Source organism: Tasmannia lanceolata, unplaced genomic scaffold, assembly GCF_043159265.1.
Source record: "Tasmannia lanceolata isolate RefF3 unplaced genomic scaffold, GAP_Taslan_0.1 ptg000013l, whole genome shotgun sequence".
Taxonomy (NCBI): domain Eukaryota; kingdom Viridiplantae; phylum Streptophyta; class Magnoliopsida; order Canellales; family Winteraceae; genus Tasmannia; species Tasmannia lanceolata.
In genome coordinates this window covers 1,559,469-1,582,818 of record NW_027518690.1, presented here as the reverse complement: position 1 = coordinate 1,582,818, position 23,350 = coordinate 1,559,469, and the positions used below count along the sequence as shown (strand labels likewise).

General features: G+C 37.8%; 1 protein-coding gene across 1 annotated transcript; it reads left to right on the top strand.

Annotated features, from left to right (window-relative positions):
* The first annotated feature begins 14,344 nt into the window (after positions 1 to 14,344).
* On the top strand, positions 14,345 to 16,663 carry LOC143890672 (gibberellin 20 oxidase 2-like). The gene is made up of 3 exons (XM_077395355.1): positions 14,345 to 14,892; positions 15,212 to 15,533; positions 16,225 to 16,663. Exons 1-3 carry the CDS (start codon positions 14,348 to 14,350, stop codon positions 16,486 to 16,488), a joined length of 1,131 nt encoding a protein of 376 aa, XP_077251470.1. The 5' UTR covers positions 14,345 to 14,347; the 3' UTR covers positions 16,489 to 16,663.
* Positions 16,664 to 23,350: the final 6,687 nt, after the last annotated feature.

Below are 23,350 nucleotides of genomic sequence, written 5' to 3'. Positions count from 1 at the left end.
GTTACAGGGGTGTAATTTCGAAAAGGGAAACAAAATATTCACCTTTTTTTTACTTGGGATGGCCTCTATAGTTTACTTAAATACACTAGAGGGAGGTGTCCCATGTAAATAAAAGGGGAATATATCTCTTCCCTTTTGAAAAATAAAGTCATTTTATAAAAAAGATAAACAGAAGGAAACATAAATGTTTTGGGGTTGAGCTTTTGGTAAAAATGAATTGGAATGAAACCCAACCCGGCTTGGCCTGATTTATGGCAAAAAACCAAACCAAAAGACCCAAAAAGATCGACCCAAGTTGCACCCTTAAAATAAAGTGTTATCATTTTGAGAAAAAAGACAGACAAAAGGGGTGAATTGTACAGAGGGTGGGGAACGATCTGGGCTTATAAAACTATTGCTGCACACGTTAATTGGCATGCAAACTATCAGTCTGTGAGGGTGGGCGGGGGGGCTCCTACGCTGTATGGAAAAATGAAGAAAGACAAAGGGAGCAATGTCCTAAGCAGGAAGAGTTAGAGGGAGAGAGGGGGTTGAAGCTGTCCTATGAAGGAATAATATCTATATTTGCTGATAGAGACCATGAGTCCATGTGAATGTCTATCTTTTTAGTTTGTTGGACAAGAGAAGGTTGGCGAGGAGATCATAGGATCCGGATATCTGTGTTGGCCAACTTTCATATCATATCATATGATATCATACTCTCTCTCTCTCTCTCTCTCTCTCTCTCTCTCTCTCTCTCTCTCCACATGGCTAGAAAGACCCACCAACCCGTACAGGTTGGCGTGCACGTTGGCTGGCCTCGTTGGTTTGCTCCTCAATGATGCGAGCTCGAATCCCCTCGGACTTACCCAATTTGTGCGGTTAACAGGTGATTGCGCTCATCTGTAGGGAATAGTCCTGCCCAAGAATGGCGTAGGGATACCCTATGTCATCAAAAGTTTCTCCCCACCTCCCTTCTATTATATCTATATAAATAAAATTTTAAAAAATCATTTTTATCAAATAATTAAAAAATCCTCTCTCTCTCTCTCCTCTTTTACAGTTTTACCATGAGCTCGATTTAAATTTGTATTATTCTCAAACATATGTAGGTCCATATTGCTCTATTTGGATTGCAAGAAAAACATTTTGAATGGCTTCTTGGGAATTTTTTTTCATTATATTGCCGCTGAAATCTGGACATCACTGATATGACTCCCTTGATGATAGTTTGCAATCTATGCGCACGAACGAGCGTAAAAAAAACCACCTGATGTTGGAGTATAGGGAGGGTCTCCAATGCTTAAGTTAGCAAACACCAACATATACGAAGGCTGAGCTCTTACGAGGCTCATCAAGCAAAAGAATAGTTTCAGAATTTGTATCTTTAAGCCTTGATCCTCTTTATATAGAGCGAGAGTCCTGCCTCTTGGGACTATTTCATGATTGGCTGGCTTTCTTGGAATTCTAACTTTCTATGTTTATATGTGGCGGCTGCGTTTCACAGTTACATCTTTATGATGTCCCTCATGGTTTCCAAGGACTCCCCAAAAGCTGCGATTTACCCCTGACGCATAGACCTGGCAAACGGGTGGGTCTGGCCGGGTCAACCCGCGGGTGATGCGGGTGCGGGTCCACGGGTCGGGTGAGAAAATGACCCGCATTTTGGCGGGTCAAAATTTACGTGGGGTCAACCCCGCAAATATGGGATTGTAATAATTATTTTGATTTGACAGCCTCTATTTTTCCCGTAATTGTCATAACCTCTGATATGTGATTTGGTATTTTTTTCGTAATTTTAAAATTTTATAACCCTTTCTAGATAATTTTTCATTCAAAACTTTATAATTTAGCTAATTTACTTTTTATGGTGTAATGATTACTTTTTTACATTTTCTAGGAACATTTTCGCAACATTTGGATGCGCGCATCTTTGCATACACAAAGGCCACTTGCCGAGAAATTGCGAAAGGAGAAGCTTGATAGCAAATTCTAATAAAATAAAAACCACATTTAAATGTTATCAACACTAATGGGCACTCTCACTTTATGTATGGCCCACACCATAGGATGATCCAAACCGTCCATTAGTTGGGCCATAGCCTAAATAGGTTATGCTCCAAAAATCATTTCCATAGGATGATCCTATCCCTCCAATCTGAATGTTAGAGGGTTGATCCTAACCCTCTATAGATCGGAGGGTTAGAATCAACCGATGGAAATAATTTTGGGGCATAACCTATTTAGGGTATGGCCCATCTAATGGACGGTTTGGAACTTTGGATAATCCTACGGTGCAGGACATACCGTACTTTTTATAAAGTGAGGAGTTACTCATAAAAAACAAACAGCAGTGATGATAACATTCTCAAAAAGATTAAAAAATACTGTAAAAATGCGGGTGCCCACGGGTTGACCCGACCCGACCCGTGTTTTTGCGGGTTGGGTCACCCGCGGGTTGGTTTTTGACGGGTCACGGAAACTTAGACCCGTGCCCGCAAATTTGCGGGTGGGCCGGGTCGACCCGCGGGCACGGGTCACTTTTGCCAGGTCTACTGACGCATTGGGTACACGCGCGCCACGTGTTCATCTCTAATCGGGTGTCGATTTTTACCCAACACATTACACGTTTTAAAGGCAAATAGTATGATTATAGTTAATCTAGAGAGATATCATGGTAAATAATTGATTTGACTAGAGTTGGTTCAAGTTATCTTTTTTCGTGTGTAAAAAGAGTGGAAAATTTTAGATTTTTTTTTTTCCTTTCAACCTTTTCTAGAAAATTCCTGCAATCCAAACGGGGCCTATGCGTTAACAAAACAAATGTTGTGCCCCATAAATGAGTAGATTACATAACACAAAAGCCCATGCTTTGTGTTAGAGGAGCAAGGAGACATTTTCTACTTTTCTGAGTTCCATCAAGGCCAATAACGGGAGAGACATTTGCTTGTGATGAATAATTAAACCACGCTTGGCAACATTGAAAAAATGTTCCATGAAATATTCGTGGGGTCAGTTGTGAGAGATAAATGCGAGGGGGGAGAGAATTGAGAGGGTAGGAGTGAGGAGCATGAAAAGCTCCTAAAAATCAGGAAAACAAAATACCAATTTTTAAGTAGGTATTATTTTTTCACCATTTTTTTGAGGACTGTGAATACTCTCTCCGACCAACTCAAGTAATGCACTTGAGCCAGTGGAATACCATTATTTCATGGAATAATTTTCCATGGTTTCCAAACATAACCTAAATTATGGTCTTTAATATTTTGTCCCACCTACTAGGACTGGGAGAGCTAGAAAGAACTTTCTAGCAGTTTAATCTCCCTTAAGCTTTCATCTAATGGATCTGAACATTGACTAGCTAGCCCAATCTCTCTCTCTCTCTCTCTCCCCTCTCCCCCCCACCCAAAGGAGTGAGTCACCATACATCCCCAAAGAGTGAAAAATAGCATTTTGAAGGACAAAAAACACAGAATATGGAACCCACAAGCCCAACAAAAGTTGAAACAAAATGGACCATTATACATTTATTTAATACAAGTGTTGGGATGATCTTATCTGCTACATTTCATGAAATGACCACAGAATCCTTCACCCCTGAGGTCATATTCGTTTTAGATTGTGACAACCGATTGTGGGGCCCAAACCGATAATTGGACTCAGAATTAATGCAATTCTGAATTCGATAATCGGTTTGGGGGCCATAATCGATTGTCACAATCTCAAACGAACAGGGTAAACACAATTATGAGTCCAATAATTGGTTTGGGGCCATAATTGATTGTCACAATCTGAAACGAAAATGACCTTAGGCCATGTTTGATTTGGATCGTGAGAATCGGTTTTGAGTGCAAAACTGATTATTGGCAAACTTGAGCCTGCAAAATCGATTCTATAACCCTGCAATATGTATATTTTTTGCTGAAATGTATAATTAATTTGAGTAGCAATTTTATTCTACAACTGCGAAGCAAATGCCCAATTTTGCCAGACTCAAAATACAAAGCAAATAGAGCATAACTGCATAAAGAGAGGAGGAAAGGAAGAAATTGATATTGATAAGGTCTACATCATAGTTAGCAAAATTTCGTTTTAAACAACATTTAAAATAAAATAAAAAAAATACATACATTTTGTGGGGTCGCTGTTTGATACTCTGTTTTTTTAGGAAAAAAATTTAAAACTCTTTTTAAAATGTAATAAGTGCATTTTTTGGCCAACTTTTCAAATTTATCCCCACGATATTTTGTAAATGACAATTTTTTCGCATATTGATTCATTTTTTCATTTATTTGATTATTTTTACTACGTTTTTTTGAACCAATACCGTATCAAACTCAAATTATATACATACATATATATTCACACATACACACGCACATACGTACATACATACATATACATGAGAAATTATATGGTGCCTGACCTTGAAGTCCCTTGTGGGCAGTACTTTAAAAGTATTGCCCTTGATATTTGATCCAACATCAGACTCTGAAAAAGTGACATGCTGTTGGATCAAATATCAAGGGTGGTACCGCTAGCAAGGTACTTGACGGTCGGGCACCAAATAATGTGGCCCCCACTGTATTTTAAGCTAGTGTGTAGATAACTTATCTACACATGTGTGTAGAAACCGTTTTCTCATATATATATATATATATATATATATATATATATATATATATATATATATGAGAGAACATTTCATACACACTTGTGTAGGTAAGTTACCTACACACTACCTTAAAATACAGTGGGGGCCCACATTGTTTGGGTGATCTAAACAATTCACTTGAATGGTCCTCACATAGATAGGGTGTCCACAAAAAATCAGATCCATAGGATCATTCCAACCCTACGATTTGTGGAGGTAAAATGGACGTGTATAAACCTTCACAAATTAGTCCATTTTTTGCCTCCATAGTTTGAATGGTTAGGATAATCCTATGGATCTGATTTTTTGTGGACACCCTATCTATGTGAGGACCATTCAAATGAATGGTTTGGATCACCCAAACAATGTGGGCCCCCACTGTATTTTAAGGTAGTGTGTAGGTAACTTAACTACACAAGTGTGTAGGAAATGTTCTCTCATATATATATATATATATATATATATATATATATATATACTAGGGAAAATTATTAAAAAGATGCAAAGTTGTAGTGAAATTGTGAATCAAGGGTAGACATTTCAAATTCATGAAAAAGAGGCTGTCAGGTACGGTCAGAGAGTGGAATGGACGAAACTACCATTTTATATTATTAAAATAAGTCGTCACTTTTGCCCTTTCCTCTTACCCCTCTTCAAACCCTTCTTTTACTTTCCCTCTCTCTTGATGACGTAGTGTGTCCCCACCCCCCTTGAATCATGTTAGTGCACGTTTCCCACTTCTCTCTCTCTCTCTCTCTCTCTCTCTCTCTCTCTCTCTCCACAACAGGAACATTTGATGGGCCTCCAAAATTCTCCTCCTTGGTGCCCAAATCCAACCCCCCACTATGACAGTGTACCGTCCAGACCATAGGATGATCCAAGCGGTCCATTTGATAGGCCACACTGTAAATAGGTAGTGTCCCAAAAAACCATTTCCATATGATGATCCTAGCCATCAGATATAAAGAGAAATTGCTTATTATGGAAACCTCTATAGATTGGAGGGTTGTGATCATCCTATGCAAATGATTTTTGGGGCACAAGCCATTTACATTATGGCCCATCAAATGGACGGCTCAGATCATCCTATAGTGTGGACGGTACACTTCATTTTCAAAAATAAGGGTGGGGCCTAAATTGGGCCTTAATGTTACTGTACTAACCACACCATAGGATGATCCAAACCATGGACGGCTTGGATCATCCTATGTTGTGGACGGTACGCTTCAATTTGAAAAATATCTATGGGGCCTACGATCGGGCCTTAATGTTACTGTACGACCAACTCTATAGGATTATCCAAACCGTGGACGGCTTGGATCAGCCTATGTTGTGGACGGGCCTTAATGTTACTGTACGACCAACTCCATAGGATGATCCAAACCATTCATTTGATGGGCCACAATGTAAATAGGTTGTGCCCCAAAAATCATTTCCATAGGATGATCACAACCCTACAATCTATTGAGATTGCATAAGATGTAGTTTCTATTTAGATCAGAGGGCTAGGATCAGCCTATGGAAATGATATTTTGGGACGCAACCTATTTACGTTTATGGCCCATCAAATGGGCGGTTTGGATTATCCTATGGTGTGGTATGGGCGGGGCCTACGTTGTTCAAAGATGGGCTCACCATTTACAATGTTACAACCACTTTAGAATGTTAGAACCACTATTGAACCTCTCAGAACTACTAAATTGTGTTTTTGAAGCCTACGTAATGGTTCCAAGATGTTTAAAACACCAATGATACACTCATGATCAATTTTACAACCAATACAATACTATTACAATGTAGGAACCACTACTTGCACTTTTGAAACCATACTTTACACTCATGAAACCACTATTTAACCCATCGGAACCAGTAAATTATGGTTCCAATGCATACATAATGGTTCCAAGATGTTTAAGACAACAATGATACACTCATGATCACTATTACAATGTAGGAATTAGCACATTCACTCTTTGAACCATATGTATACTCTTGGAGCCACTATGTAACCTCTCGGAATCACTAAATTGTGGTTCCGAGGCCTACCTAATGGTTCCAAGATGTTTAAAACACCAATGATGCACTTATGATCAATTTTACAACCAATACAATAATATTTTAATGTAGGCACCACTACTTGCACTCTTGAAACCATACTTTACACTCATGGAACCACTATTTAACCCCTCGGACCAAGTAAATTATGGTTCCAAGATGTTTAAGACAGCAATGATGCACTCATGATCACTATTACAATGTAGGAACCACCACATTCACTCTTGGAACCATAATTTACACTCTCGGAACCACTATGTAACCTCTCGGAACCACTAAATTGTGGTTCCGAGGCCTACGTAATTGTTCCAAGATGTTTAAAACGCCAATGATACAGTCATGACCACTTTGACAACTAATAAAATAGTATTACAATGTAACAACCACTTTGGAACCATAATTTACAGTCTTGGAACCACTATGCAACCTTTCAACCACTAAATTATGGTTCCGTGGCCTACATAATAGTTCCAATATGTTTAAAACACCAATGATACAGTCATGATCACTTTTACAACCACTAAAATACTATTACAATGTACTAACTACTACTTGAACTCTTGGAACCATAATTTACACTCTTTGAACCACTATGTAACCTCTCGGAACTACTGAATTGTGGTTCTGAGGCCTACATAATGGTTCCAATATGTTTAAACAGTCATGATCACTTTTACAACCAATAAAATAGTATTAAAATGTACCAACCACTACTTGGACTCTTGGAACCATAATTTACACTCTTGGAACCACTATGTAACCTCTTTTCTGATGCATATGTAATGGCTCCAATATGTTTAAAACACAAATTATATAGTTATGATCACTTTTACAACCACTAAAATACTATTACAATGTACCAACCACTACTTGGACTCTTAGAACCATAATTTACACTCTTGGAACCACTATGTAACCTCTCTGAACCACTAAATTATGATTCTGAGGCCTTCATAATGGTTCCAATATGTTTAAAACACCAATGATACAGTCATGATCACTTTTACAACCAGTAAAATACTATTACAATGTACCAACCACTATTTGGACTCTTGGAACCACTATCTACCCTCTCAGAATTGTAGTTTCGAGGCCTACGTAATGGTTCCAATATGTTTAAAACACCAATGATACAGTAATCACCACTTTGACAACCAATAAAGTAGTATTACAGTGTACCAACCACTTTGGAACCATAATTTACAGTCTTGGAACCACTATGTAACCTCTCGAAACCACTAAATTGTGGTTCCAAGGCCTATATAATGGTTCCAATATGTTTAAAACACCAATGATACAATCATGATCACTTTGACAACAACTAAAATACTATTACAATGTACCAACCACTACTTGGACTCTTGGAACTATAATTTACACTCTTGGAACCACTATGTAACCTCTCGGAAGCACTAAATTGTTGTTCCGAGGCCTACGTAATGGTTCCAAGATGTTTAAAGCATCAATGATACAATCATGATCACTTTGACAACTAATAAAGTAGTATTACAATGTACTAACTACTTTGGAACCATAATTTACAGTCTTTGAACCACTATTTAACCTCATCGAAACCACTAAATTATGGTTCCGAGTCCTAAGTAATGGTTCCAAGAGTCCAAGTATACATACGATGTCCATTCAGGCTTCTCTCTATACAGAGAGAGAGAGAGAGAGAGCTAAAGATGGTAATAACCAAACAAAGAGGCTGGTAGAGACTATGAAAATAAACCAAAGTACAATTAACATAAAAACATGAAAAGGAGATGTAAACCCTATTCAAGTAGAGTAGCATGGACCTACTTGAAGCTATATTTATCACCCAAATTCAAATTTGTGACAAGTAATGGTGTTTTTTTTTTCAAAATACAATGGGATTGGAGCTTACAAATGATGGCAATGGCTGCAATGACTGTTTTTCACATTGGATGGGTTGGGGAAGAAGCAAGAAAAAGGTGAAAAGGGTAGGTGAAAATAGCTTAAGGATTAGAGCCTAAAAAGATGGTGGGAAAAAGCAAGGGGAGTATATTTGTCCTAAAAGCCATATTCTCTCACATGACAAACTTTTTTTTATAAAATTGAAATGTCTACCCTTTATTCACAATATAACTAAAACTTTACATTTTTTTAATAATTTTCCCTGTATATCTACTATAATAAGCTGGGAGGAAAAGCCTGCTTTTCTGAATTTTCTGAAAAATTTGTGGAATTTACACCTCAGCTAAAAGAGAGAAATGCCTCATATGCCCTCAAATTCCCATGCCTCTAAGTTTCAAATACCGCATGAGCCCTCTATCACCTTTACACGTCAGCATTACTCTTTTACCATTAACCCCTTTGCTGCTATCTAACATCTATGTCTGAGAAATTATTTGAGGGTAAATTCGTCAATTGATTTGTCATTTAATACCAAAAGTACCGACATAGGGTACCTGTATATGACAATTACGGAACAAACTACCAAGAAGAGGTATAGACATGTGACAATGACGAAAAAACTACTTGATATTACGCATGCAAGACAACTTGCAAAATATTGACGGATTCAGGGCACCTGAAGAGGAACAACAATTATGGAAACCTCGATCGATTGGAGGGCTAGGATTAGCATATGGAAATGATTTTACGGGCACAACCGATTGATGTTGCGTGCCATCACATGGACGATTTGAATCAACCTATAATGTGGTCCGTACAGTTCTTTGTCGGCCAGTGCATCGATTGGAGGGCTAGGATCAGCCTATGTAAATGATTTCACGGCACAACCGATTGATGTAGTGTTCCATCGCATTGACGATTTGGATCAACCTATACTGTGGTCCGTACAGTTCTTTGTCGGCCTAGAAAACTGTTTCTTTTGCATTTTTTTCATTACTTCGTAAGTAGTGATGCATACTTTTTTGCTTATTGTTTACACATATTTTTAACTAGAGGAAAATGATTGTACGCTCGAGTGTACCAAGCTTATGGTACCCTCGAGTGCCCAATCACATGTGGGCCCACTTTGTTAGGCTGATCCAAAGCATTCATTTGAAAGGCCCTTACATAGATGGGGTGTGTACCAAAAATCAGCTCCATAGGATCATCCTAACCCATCCATTTGTGGAGGTCAAAATGGACAGACACTGTTTGTCCACAAATTTGCCCATTTTTGCCCTCCACTTTTGAATGGGTTAGGATGATTCAATGGAGCTGATTTTTGGTACACACCCTATCTATGATAGGGCCTTGCAAATGAATGCTTTGGATCACCACAAAATTTGTGGGACCCATGTGATTGGGCACTCGAGCGTACCATAAGCTTGGTACGCTCGAGTGTACAATCCTTTTCCTCTTTTAACTATTGTTTTTGTATCATATTCCTTTTTTTTGCCGTGTTGTGCATCGCACGTCGGGTCTTACCAGTATACTATATAGCAGAAGAGAAAAGGAAAGGATTTTTTTAATTATTGGAAAATTCTATGAGAATTACACATCACTTTTGTTGACCTTTTTTAACAAAGGCACCCATTCAACCCACATATTTTCAATCCTAACCCCTCATTTATACTTTTTAACAAAGGCACCCATTAAAGCCACATAATTTCAATCTTACCCCCCTCCTTTATGCTTTTTTAATAAAAAATCTATAGGGTGATCTTAACTATCAGATTTAAGAGGAACAACATATTATGGACACCTCTATAGATTGGAGGGCTAGGAATCAGCCTATGGAAATGATTTTTGGGGCACAATCTATTTATGTTGTGTTCCATCACATGGACGGTTTGGATCAACCTATGATGTGGTCCGTACAGTTCTTTGTCGGCCCGTGTATCGCACGGGGTTTTTTTTACTAGTCTACTATAATAAGCTGGGAGGAAAAGCCCATGCTTTTTTTAATTTTGTGAAAAAATTGTGGAATTAACACCTCACTTTTTTTTGATTTTTTTAACAAAGGCACCCATGCAACCCACATATTTTCAATCCTACCCCCACCTTTATGCTTTTTAACAAAGGCACCCATAAAGCCACATAATTTCAATCCTACCCTCCTCCTCTTTTTACTGATTGGGTGCATATGCCGTAATTGTCATATTTCTAAACATCTTCGTTGTAGTTTTAGTCGTAATTGTCATAGCAAGGTACCATTTGTGGGTACTTTTTTCCGTAATTGTTCTACTTTACAACACTTTTGCCGTAATTTCCCTCCAAAACTTTCGTACCTTATGATTATTATTGCTAGCTTCTTTCGGTACTTATTATTGCTAGCCACCTTTCGAGAAATAGTATTTCCGTACAGTTTTCACCACATCTAATAAGACAAGTCTCTCAACACATACAATTGCAAAGGATGGCCGAGAAGTAGCCTTTGGAGAAGGTGGCTAGCAAATACCTTGCAAAACAAAAAAAAACAGCAAAAACAAAGATTGGAGAATTGTGATCATCTTATGGAAATGATTTTTGGGGCACAACCTATTTACATTGTGGCCCATCAAATGGATGGTTTGGATCATCCTATGGTGTGGGTCGTGCATTAACATTAAGGCCTAATTATAGGCCCCACCCATATTTGTCCGAATGAAGTTTACGGTCAACGCCATAGGATGATCCAAGCCGTCCATTAGATGGGCCATGATGCAAGCCTCAAAAATCATTGCCATATGATGATCGTAGCCCTCCGATTTATAGAGAAACTAATTACCATGCCAATTATCGAAGCCATTGCCCTTTTTTATCATTTCGTATGTATGCCACTTTGAGTTATACAATTTCTTCAATTTTGCTATTTTTAATAGTTTTAATGCTTCTTTTAATTAACCATTATCTTTTCTTTACTGCCCGTGCATCGCACAGGTTTTTTTACTAATATACTATATAGCAGAAGAGAAAAGGAGAGAATTATTTGAATTTCTCCTAAAATTCTATAAGAATAACACATCATTTTTTTGACTTTTTTTTAACAAACACCCATTCAACCCACATATTTTCAATCCTACCCCCTCCTTTATGCTTTTTAACAAAGGCACCCTTGAAAGCCACATAATTTCAATCCTACCCCCCTCCTTTATGCTTTTTTAATTTTGGAAACCTCCATAGATTAGAGGGCTAGGATCAGCCTATGGAATGATTTTCCGGGCACAACCTATTGATGTTGTGTTCCATCACATGGACGGTTTGGATCAACATATGATGTGGTCCGTACAGTTTTTTACTAGTATATATATATATATATATATATATATATATATAGAGGAAAAGGAGTGTGCCGTTGACCGCACCAAGCGTAGGTGCGGTCGAGGGTGCCAAACTAAAGCACATACTTGCGGGCGGGGGGGGGGGGCGACCCCTAATATAAGCTCGTACTCACTTTCTAGCCCGTCACCCTATATTTGCTAGTGACCATTGGAGAAGGCATTTCACATCTTTTGCATGTGAGAGCAGCCACCTCAGGTGAATTAAATGTAGAAGACAACATCTGAGCTCTGTATGGCTGCTCTCACATGCAACAGCCCATCTGTGAAATGCCTTCTGCGGTGGTCCCTAGCAAATATAGGGGACTGTAGAACAAACCAAAGTAATCAAGCTTGTAGTGTATATACAGTGACCAATGGTACTGTAATCCCCTACAAGGGCCAAGGGGATAATAATTAAATGGAAACTACAACTGTCGAATCCCCTGTCAAACCATGATATAGAAAAAGATACTGTATGTACACCTAGAATCGGTATCTAGACAATACAGCAGATCTATTCTATCCTCATTATCTTAAGACTACAACTCTTATTATTTTAATAATTGTACATATATAAATAGGACAAAGCATGATTTAAACGGCTACATATTAGAAATAGAAGCCAAAATGAGAAGAGCATTGAGACAAAATGTGTTATTGGTGCAGGTTAGAGGATGGTCACATGGTTGGATAGGTGTATCATTTGTTTTTAACAACTATTATAGTATTAGTAATATTTGTTGGGAACCCAACATGATCTCATTTTGGCAGCTTTCCAAATGTTGATCTTCATTACCATGTTTTAATACTTTCACAAAATCAGCTTGGCTTTCCTTTTTAATTGTCTTCTTAGAGCTTTTTGGGAGCTGTAATAACATGTTTTTTTTTTTGTAGGTAAGCTGTTTAATTATTAAAACATAGTAGTGCATTTGATAGCTGTTTAAATAACAAAAGACAAGATGAGTTAGTATAATTATTAAAACGTGGTATTGCCAATATCATTAGCGTAAATATAATATGAGAATTGCTATCCACGTAAAGCCATTTCATGGCCCACTTTTTTAGGAGAGAATAACCACCTCAAATGAATTAGATGAATAAGATAAAACCTGCACCGAGGTGGTGTAAAATTACCTAGCAAATCCCATATAATATAAATGGGGTGATCAGCATGTTTGATATTGAGGCAATCTCACCTTGTCTTTTATCTTTAATTGGCTGCAGAGAGCCTTTTGGGAATTGCAATACCTTTTGAGAGCTAATTAAATAATAAATGACAAGGTAAGTTAGTCTCATAATAAAAAACATGGCAGTGCGAATATCAGTATATATAGGAACTGATTCGCGTGACCAAATTTTGATAATGGGACGAACTCACATTGTTTATTATAATTCAGTTAAAACATGTAAAACAAGGTGAGTTCCTACCATTATTAACATAGGGTCATTTGGATATAGTAGCCTTATCTATACCTAACTGTTATATGCCTTATTTGTCCCCGACACCTCTCTCTCTCTCTCAATCAAGCTATATCCCGTACATACCAGTGAGACCAACTGTGCGATGCGCGGGTTTGAAGTTAATTTAGATTGGAAAGAAACCCATAGAAAGTGAAAGTTGATTGAGCTATAAAGATGATACCTAACAACAACATATAAATAGGTTACAATTATTAAAATGAATTTTCTATAGTAACCGATCAAATCTTTCTATTTACTGCTTCATTTTAGAAATTAATAGAAGAAGAAGATCGTAACTAAGAATAGTAATGATTTTTTAAATAATCAATGATACTTCACAACAATCTCATGAAAAATGAGAGAAGAAAGGAAAATAAAAAATGAGAAAGCAGTCATATGTCAAGAGAGGGAAGGCTAATAAAAGAAAAGTTTTGGTATGAATCCAAAGTATGTAAAAGCATAATATAAATAATATATTCTTGCTGCTCTTTGGAAAGATGCGATTTCATTTTGGAGTCCAAAACGAGAGAGGGACGTTGCATGGGGATTGTAGATTTTGGGAGGATAACCATTGGATTAAAACTCAAAACACTCTTTAAAATCTCGAGGAGTCAATCATTGACTTTATTTACTGACTCAAATCAAAGTTCAAACTCACCCAAGTTAGTAAAAATATGAAGTGTTATTCATTTGCTTTACCTAAGGCAATGCTTGTCCAAAACTATAGTTTTTAAACGCTTGAGTTTTAAGAGAGGGCGTCCCTCGTCTCTGCTGTTGGCTGGTCCTAACAAAAATCCAACCCTCCCTACGACCTTCCCAATGGGCTCTTCTTGGCCTTTTCCACTCTCTTATTTGCTCTCTATCTTAACACAAAAGACCCACCACCTTTTTTTTTTGTTTTTTTAATATAATAATCTCATTGCTTTTGAATCCTACATATACCCTGCATTCTTCCCAACTCTTTTGAATTGCGTCTCTCCCAATGGACTCAAGTGCCACCACCCTCCTCTTCCCACCCTCCTTAGAACTAAAGAACCCAAGAGATCACAATGAGTCTCTAGTCTTTGATTATTCTTCCATACCAAAACAATCCCACATACCAAGTCAATTCATTTGGCCGACGTCCGATCTAGCCGTTTCCACAGGTGAGCTCCAGGAGCCTCTAGTGGACCTTAAAGGGTTCCTCAGAGGCGACAAGGAGGCAACAATGCATGCGGTTAAGCTCATTAGAGTCGCGTGCCAAAGCCACGGCTTCTTCCAAGTGATCAACCACGGCGTGGATGCTTCTCTCATCCAATCCGCACAAGGTTACATGGACACATTCTTCAAACTACCCCTTAACCATAAGTTGAGAGCTAAAAGAACACCCGGGAGTATGTGGGGTTATGTCGGGGCTCATGCCGATCGATTCACCTCCAAGTTGCCATGGAAGGAGACTCTCTCTTTCGGGTATCATGACAATGGTTCTCAGCACGTTGTCACTGACTACTTCACGTCGGTCTTAGGGCAAGATTTCGAGCAAACAGGGTATCCTTTTTCCTCCTATTACCCCCCCTTTTATGGCCTCTTTAGATGCAATCAAACTTGGTTTTTGTTAGCAAATAAGAGTACTTAAGTTTAATCTTATTGGGACATTAAGTTTTCTTTGGAAGCCAATAACCATATAATTTCTAAAACTATTATAACCATTATTTTGGCTTACTTAATCATATTTAACTTCAAAACCATTTGCATATAATTTTTGGTGGTATGCAAAGAGGCCCTTTATCTTCAAATATGTTACACTAACTTATGTTGATCGAAAGATGAAGAGAAAAACTGACAGTACAACTATTTGGGTTTTCAGGTTGGTTTACCAAAGATACTGTGAGGCAATGAAGGAGCTATCTCTAGTGATCATGGAACTCTTGGCTATAAGTTTGGGAGTAGATCGTTTGCACTATAGGAAATTCTTTCAAGACAGCCACTCTATAATGAGATGCAATTACTACCCTCCTTGCCAAGAGCCAAGCCTCACCCTTGGAACAGGGCCTCACTGTGATCCTACTTCACTAACCATACTTCATCAAGACCAAGTGGAAGGCCTTCAAGTATTCTCCAACAATATATGGCACTCCATCCGACCGAGACCCGATGCTCTAGTTGTCAACATCGGCGATACGTTCATGGTAAATTTTATCTACTAAGCAAATCTCATCTAATAGTTAAGCTATAATTAGTATAAAATAGGTAGCTAAGCTTCAAATAGACAAGATAGTTTGTCGTGGTGCAACAATGACAAGATCTAGATTTGAGATCGCTCGAAACTAGTAGGATTAAAAGGTGTTAATCAATTTCCCGACCGGTTTTTGATCAATGGAAAAGAAAAGATGGATTAAGAAGAAGATACATTGGTAGCTAAGTGTCACATCTATAAGCCGTGTGCTTTGGTGCTATCACTAGCTCCAAAGTTTGGATTGCTAGCAACTTGTAGGATTTAAAGATATTAATCAATTTCCTTTATGGACAGAATAATCAATTTACTTTATGGACGAATTCTCTAGTTACAACCAGATCCAAATGGCCCAAGAGAACAAAATCATGACTCCCTTCATCACATCTACAAGTCAGGTCATGCCCTTCGGCTTCAAAAATGCTGGTGCCACATATCAGAGGGCCACCACTATCACATCTACAAGTCGGTTGTCTTTGGTGCAATCACAAGATCCGAAGTTCGGATCGCTCGAAACTAGTCTGATTTAAAGATATTAATCAATTTCCTAATTGGGTTTTGATCAATGGAGAAGAAAAGATAGATTAAGAAGAAGATATGTGGTAGTTGATCTAAACTAAATCTTTTTTTTCCTATGTTTTTTGTAGGCTCTATCAAATGGGAGATACAAGAGCTGCTTGCATAGGGCAGTGGTTAATAGACAAACACAGAGGATATCTCTAGCTTTCTTCCTATGCCCAAAAGAAGACAAGGTGGTGAGCCCCCCACAAGATCTTGTTGGCAGAGAAGGCCTAAGGAAGTACCCTGATTTCACATGGTCGGCTTTGCTGGAGTTCACACAAAAGCACTACAGAGCAGACATAAGAACCCTGCAAAGCTTCACCCAATGGCTTCTATCCCCCACAACCTAACCAGCCTCTTTGGAACCTTGTGATTATTGGCTTAAATAAATATTGTTATTTTTATCTCTTCTTGTACATACTCTAGTGGTGTGTAAGATAAGAGGAATCAGAGATCCACTTCTGCATGTAAGACTTCTATTACTCTTCTATCTTCTAATGTAAATACGTAAGGATTTCCAAATGTGATCATGTGACTCTTCATCAAATGAGCTAGTTAAAGAAAACTGAGTTGTAGGAGGGATGGTATTGGCACCCATAAATTTATAGGTACCCACCCACATGTCACTTGTCCTGTTCTGGTATAGTTTTACTTTTTTTTGGCTATGTGCTTCCAACGTAAACTGTGTTAACATATATATAAAATATTAAATAATGCCATCTCCAACAGCTTAAGCTTTTGGAGTAAATTGGTTGTTTCACATGGTATCAGTCTATCAAAGCAAAGGTCCTGAGTTCAAAACTCATTATTAAAAATCCACATGCAATGGCCAACCCAAAAGAAGGGCTACATGTGACATGTGTAGGCCAACCAAAAAAAGAGGGAAAACACATAAGCGGGAGTGTTAAACTATAAAAGATTAAATAACGCCATCTCCAACAGCTAAAGCTTTTGGAGTAATTGGTTGTTTCACAAACTGGACGTTAAACACAAAAATTACGACCATTTTTAAGTGGAAAATATTTTACTCCCATTTTACATGGCAATATCAATCACCTTGTTAATATTATTCTTAAGGCACCTTCGAAAGTTCTTTCAACCTAAAATGCCAAAATGGGCTAAACCAAAATTTACGCCCATTTTCCCACTTAAATATAGGCGTAAAATTTGTTTTACACCCATTTTACGTTGAGAGAAACAGAGTAAGAATAAAAGGGGTTTTATAAGGAAATCAACACGAACCTTTTATATTGTAACAACCCCCATAGTTGTTCTCTCAACTACCTTTAACTAAATTGGCCTAATTTAAGTTTAAGGGTGGTGATATTTGTTGGGAGCCGGGGTAGAACTCACCCTTAAAAGCTAGCCATTAAGGGGAGGGTGACCAAGTTCTTATAAGCCCTTTTCCGATGTGAGATTGTTGCTTTCGCGTTGAACCCCAATAATATCAATCCTGTTGTTAATATGCTCATCGTTAATAATCCGTTTGGATGTATGTTGTATAGAAGTAGAAGGAAAGGAAAACATATTCCCATTTCTTTACTTTGCTTTATCTCTTAATTTTAGAGGAAAGTCCACAGTAAAAAAGGGCTTGTGTTTGGAAAATTTACAGCAGACGAGGACTTCCACGTGAATATAAATGGCAACCAAACAATATTAGGGAAGTGAAAATAGGCAATTTACTTTGATTTTTCCTATTTTAGGTGCAACCATGAGGACCCCAAAAATGGGTGTAAAATTTGTTTTCTAAGATTGGGGATTTATTCCAAATCATTGGAGAGTAAGTAAATTCTTCCCTCTTTTAATTAATGGATTTCTCACCACTAAGAAGGAGAGTTCAAATGCTTTGAGTATGTAGAATATGTAAAATGTTTTTGCCTGATCAAAACCATAATCATACGAATGAACAAGTTAACATTTAGCAGAAACATAACACTCAATCCTGGGACAGTAACAATCATCTTCAAAATGATGAATGATCCGGGGTGGTCTTCTAGTCTCTCCAAAATAACCTTATATATTGATTCCAATGGGGGAGAAATAACAACTTTAAACATTTTGGGAGAGTAGGGATCAATCCCATATGGACTCATGCTCCTCAACTAAGCACACATCCCTTATTCTGTTTACTTTGAGCCCGCACACTAATAACCCATTACCATGCCCCTTCCAACGTGAATACACGCGCTAAGTGTTTCCAGCTCAAAACTGTATTGAATTATTGAACACCAATTGTCAATGAGCCAATATGGATTACTCTTTACTGTAATAAAAAATCCCCTACAATAGCTAATTCCTGACACGTGACTCTCTTTCTCTCTCTCTCTCTCTCTCTCTCTCTCTCTCTCTCTCTCTCTCTCTCTCTCTCTCTCTCTCTCTCTCTCAACCTTTTTCTAGTATAGAGAACAAACTCTAGCAAATGTTGCACTTTACACTGTCTAACTGAGACAGAGAGAAGTTCCTCTCAGGCAAGGTGCTTAGTGAAGCTTGTGAAACAACCAATTACTCCAAAAGCTTAAGCCGGTAGAGTTGGCGTTATTTAATCATTTATACTTCAAAGCTCCCCCTCACATGTGGCCCCTCTTTTGGGTTGGCCTTACACGTGGATTTTTAATATCAAAGAGTTGTTGGGTTTTGAGCCTAGGACCTGCCGTGAGGCAATAGCTCTGGTATCATGTGAAACAACCAATTACTTCGAAAGCTTAAGATGTTAAGCGTTATTTAATCATTTATACTTCAACAAATCTAAGCATCTTTTCCTCCGAAAATCAATACACCGGAAGGAATTACTTTCTCAAAATTATAATCTATGCATCTTTGCATCTTGAGCAGCCTTTCATTCACTGTGTTCCTGTTCCTGTATCATTCCCTCCCTTCCCAATATAATTCTTTCTTAATTAGCTAAAAAAAAGTTTGAGAATCCTTGGGCTATGGCTAGTCAATGTTCAAGCCCATTCGATGAACGGTCCAGATCGCCTCGAACATATGCACATCTGAAAGGGAGATTCAACTCCTAGAATGTTCTTTCTAGTTCTTTCAGCCCTAGTATGTAGGACATGAAAAGACCTCTAATTTTTCATCACAAGCAAATGTTTCTCCTGTTCTTGGCCTTGATGGAACTCAGAAAAGTATAACTTGTCTCCTTAATTGACAACACAAAGCATGGGCTTTTGTGCTATGTGCTCAATTATGGAGCAGAAGATTTGTTTTGTTTACATAGGGATCCTACATTTGTTGAATATAATACATGCTGCATGTTAAAAATATTTTCCTAACAAAAATATGGAATTTAGTGCATTTTAAGTTTGTGGTTAGAAATTGAATAAAATATCTAAAAGTGATACATGGAGAAAATAATTGAAATACCAAAGAAAAAGTTGAAATTTTTTGTGTATTTAGGACTTTAATTCAACATTCATGGATTAATGATTGTATATTTTCCTGGTATGATTTTGTATCCATGATTATTATATTATGAATTGGAGTAGTGGTCAAGCAACACATCTAAGGCCCTGTTCGCTTTGGATTTTTAAAATTGATTTTGACTCCAAAACCGATTATTGCACTTTTTTTATTTCAAAACTAATTATTGCACTTTTTTTGAATTGGTGAAAATTATATTTGAAAAGAGGGGCGATCCACAAAATCGAGGAGGTCAAATGTGCAAAGGGGAAAAAATAAAAAAACGAAGGGTATGCTCAGGGAGAGGGGGGAGATAATAAAAAATCTCTAAAGACCCCTGGTACACCCCGGCTTTGGCAAGTCGATCTGCCACACGATTAGCCGAGCGACAGACGTGTTGAAACAGACCAAATGACCCATCCACACGGTCTTGAATCTCATCAACTTTGTGAGTCTCCACAGAATAGGCATGCTACAATCTATCCATCTAATGGCATTTAAGAAGTCTCCCTCTACTATTAGCCTGTCCAAAACACTATCTTCAAGAATCCTGATGCCCTGCTCTCACCTCAACGTCATTAGAGTCCTTGACCCCAATAAGACCCACTCTCCCTCTACCACATGTCATGCTTCCTTTTCTCTGATTCTAAAGTCTTTTTCTCTTTACTAGGACCTACCCCATATCAACCCGTAGGCCTAGCCATTTAGCTTTCATTTAGGAGTGAAAAGGAAAGCATACAGTCTTCATTGCCTCATGATGTAGCACCTACATTGTAAGCTCTACTGCCTTTACTAGTCCTTATGTATTGAGCACACCCTTCCTTCTTCTCTCCTCCGTGACCCAGATACCAATGTCTGAGGGGCACTTATGTCTTCATACAAGCATGAAACACTTTCACGACCCCCTGCCATTGCGGGAGCTGAGGAGAGCTAGATGTAGGCAGTCTTACCCCTGCTTTACAGAGAGGCTGTTTATGTGACTCGAACCTGTAACTGCTAGGTCAAAAGAGTGCAACCTTACCGTTGCACCAAGGCTCGCCCTCTATCATTCTCCTTGGGATAAGCCAAAAAATCCCTTCATGTTTCCATAGGATCATTGCCCTTGAAATATGATACCTATGCTTCTTTCTTTATCATTCTTTCTTGCTATCAGGTTATGTGGTTGTATGATAGTTAATGCCTCTGTCTCTCATTTCATTTTGCCGTGCTTCAGTTTAGTGAAGCAATGTGCCATCATTAATGTATAGCCACGTGAGATATGGGTGTTGGATTAATTAATTAATCATGGACTAAGAGTACGTTAAATGATATCCACACTTGGGACAGTCCCCTTTAGTACTATGCTGCATGGAGGGCCTAATGGCAAGCAAGAATAGACAAGTTTTGGCACTAAGCTACATAGTAACATAGATGAACCAATGGTAAAAACGAAGAGAAAAGAAAAGGTAAAAAGAAACAAGGGAGCCCACATGTAGAGAACATCTAACTCCTTCTAGAGCCGGGACACACTAACATGGGCACATTAATTGCACCAAATATGTCAGCACATCACCCAAACAAGTCCAATCACAAAACTAATGCACGTGTATTACTTTAGCCTAATTTGCCATCACATCTACTCTGTCTCTCTTTCACACACACGTTCAAACAGGACTGAAAGAAAGATGGGCATGGGGTGCATCTGTCAGTATGAGGTGTGCAAGTCTTAGAAAAACAACCCATCACTAGATTCTATACATATCCAATTGGACTGGATGTCAAAAAAAAAAAATATCAACAAAACACACGCACACCCCTGCGTGTAGAGTTTTAATGGGGAAGTGATATATCCACCCCCTTTTTTCTACTTGGAAGTTGGAACAGCCCCTCAAGTGTATTTCTGACTATCTTACACTCAACGGGGCTGTCCCAAGTAAAGATAATGGAGGGAATATATCATCTCCCTTTTTAATGTTGTCTGCATTTACATATGTTTTTTTTAAAATAGTGAGGCCCTCATTATTCGATGATACAAATCATTCATTTGTTAGGATTAAATCATTCATTTGTTGGGATTAGGATGAAGCTAATCCTCTAATATGTGGAGCAAGGGCACATTATAGAAACCTCTACAGATTGGGCAGTTTTGATAATCTTATGGAGAAAATTTTCAGAGCACAAACCTATTTACATTGTGGCCCAACAAATGAATAGTTTGGATCGTCGAATAATGTAGGCCCATTGTATTTTTTAATACGTATATGTATGTTACTGTTTAGGAATGATATATCGACACTCTGATATAAATGAGATTTTGATAGTGGCACTACTCAATTTGTTCTATACTTTTTTATTAGCATTTTACGGTGGTTACAACACTCGAGATGGTGTAGATCAAGATTCAACTAGAAATGTAAAACAAAGTGAGTAGTACCATTATCGAAATTAGGGGTGCAACTCAGGTCAGGTGGGTAGGGTTTTCCAAAACCCTACCCTACCCGAGAATTATCTCTGGTCGGATCGGGCCAGGCTGGGTTTTTTACAGGAAAACCCGAGATTAGTAAACCTGACCCTACCCAAGATAGTTTCTCGGGTTGGGTCGGGTCTTGTCAGGTTTTCATTTTTTAGTGTAGGATAGTAACTAATTTTAAAGATTGTAGGGAAAAAAAAAATCTTCACACCAAAAATCTCTAAATTTATGTCATTAAGTATATAAATTAAAAAAGGACACTATTTTCACATAATAGACATCATCACCTCAATGAAAACAATTATATCAATATATTGGAAAAAAATTTGCTATGTTATTCACGAGATATTTAAGAAAGTCACAGTACACCCATATGATTCGGGTCGTGTTTCAGGTTTTCTTTCTTTAAACCCGGCCCTACCCAAGATAGAGTCGGGTTTTCCAATTTAAAACCGACCCAACCTAAGACCCATTATTTCTAAACCTGGTCGATGCGGGTCGGGTAAAACTCGACCCAAGTTGTAGCCCTCAACTCAACTCAACAAAGCCTTTGTCCTGAACTAGTTGGGGTCGGCTAAATGAATCCTTTAAAAAAAAAATTCCTGAAGAAGGTGAAAGGAATCGATCCAGCTCTAGTTGGGTTCTTCTACGTTGATCATTTTCTTACATTCTATCATATCCAAGGTCATGTTCTCTGTCTATTTGCAGCCCTAATCGAAATTATTGAGAGAGAGAGAGAGAGAGAGAGAGAGAGAGAGAGAGAGATTTGAATTTATTTATAACAACAAATTCAAAATTTTTGAAAACTATATTTGAAATTTTCGAAGGAATGCTCACAAAAATATTTGTATATTTATCGACAACTTTATAGTTCACTAGACATAAATTTATTGGCTAAATATCAGCAGCATATAGGCAACACATATGGGCAATCAATGCTTAAAAATAAATACAGGAAATAGTAACATACTGAAAAAATTAAATTATTAGTAAACCAATATTTTGGTTGAAATTGGCATTATACAGTGATAACTGATAACATGGAAAATAAATAAATAAAACTATAGAGTAACATATATAGCTTATATGATAAATAAGCTGAAAAAATGACCTTTTTACTGGAAAATTTCCAATAAAATAAAACTAATAAATACATAAACTTCTATTATTCCAGACAATTAAGAGCTCACCAATTGATGGGCGCCACTGCGGCTGCCCACGGAGAAATTGGAATTATTATGCACATTAATTTCAATTATCTAATTGGGCTGGAGATCCAAGGTGGGGCCCACAGTATGGAAAATTAGCCCCACTATCTGATAAGGTGTGGTACTGTTTTGGTGGTGATATGTTGTATAGTT

Excerpts from the sequence above, each read along its gene's own strand:
- LOC143890672 (XM_077395355.1), top strand. The coding sequence starts at position 14,348 with ATGGACTCAAGTGCCACCACCCTCCTCTTCCCACCCTCCTTAGAACTA. Across the intron at positions 14,893-15,211 it reads CAAGATTTCGAGCAAACAGG|GTTGGTTTACCAAAGATACT; the intron begins GTATCCTTTTTC and ends TTGGGTTTTCAG. Across the intron at positions 15,534-16,224 it reads ACATCGGCGATACGTTCATG|GCTCTATCAAATGGGAGATA; the intron begins GTAAATTTTATC and ends TGTTTTTTGTAG.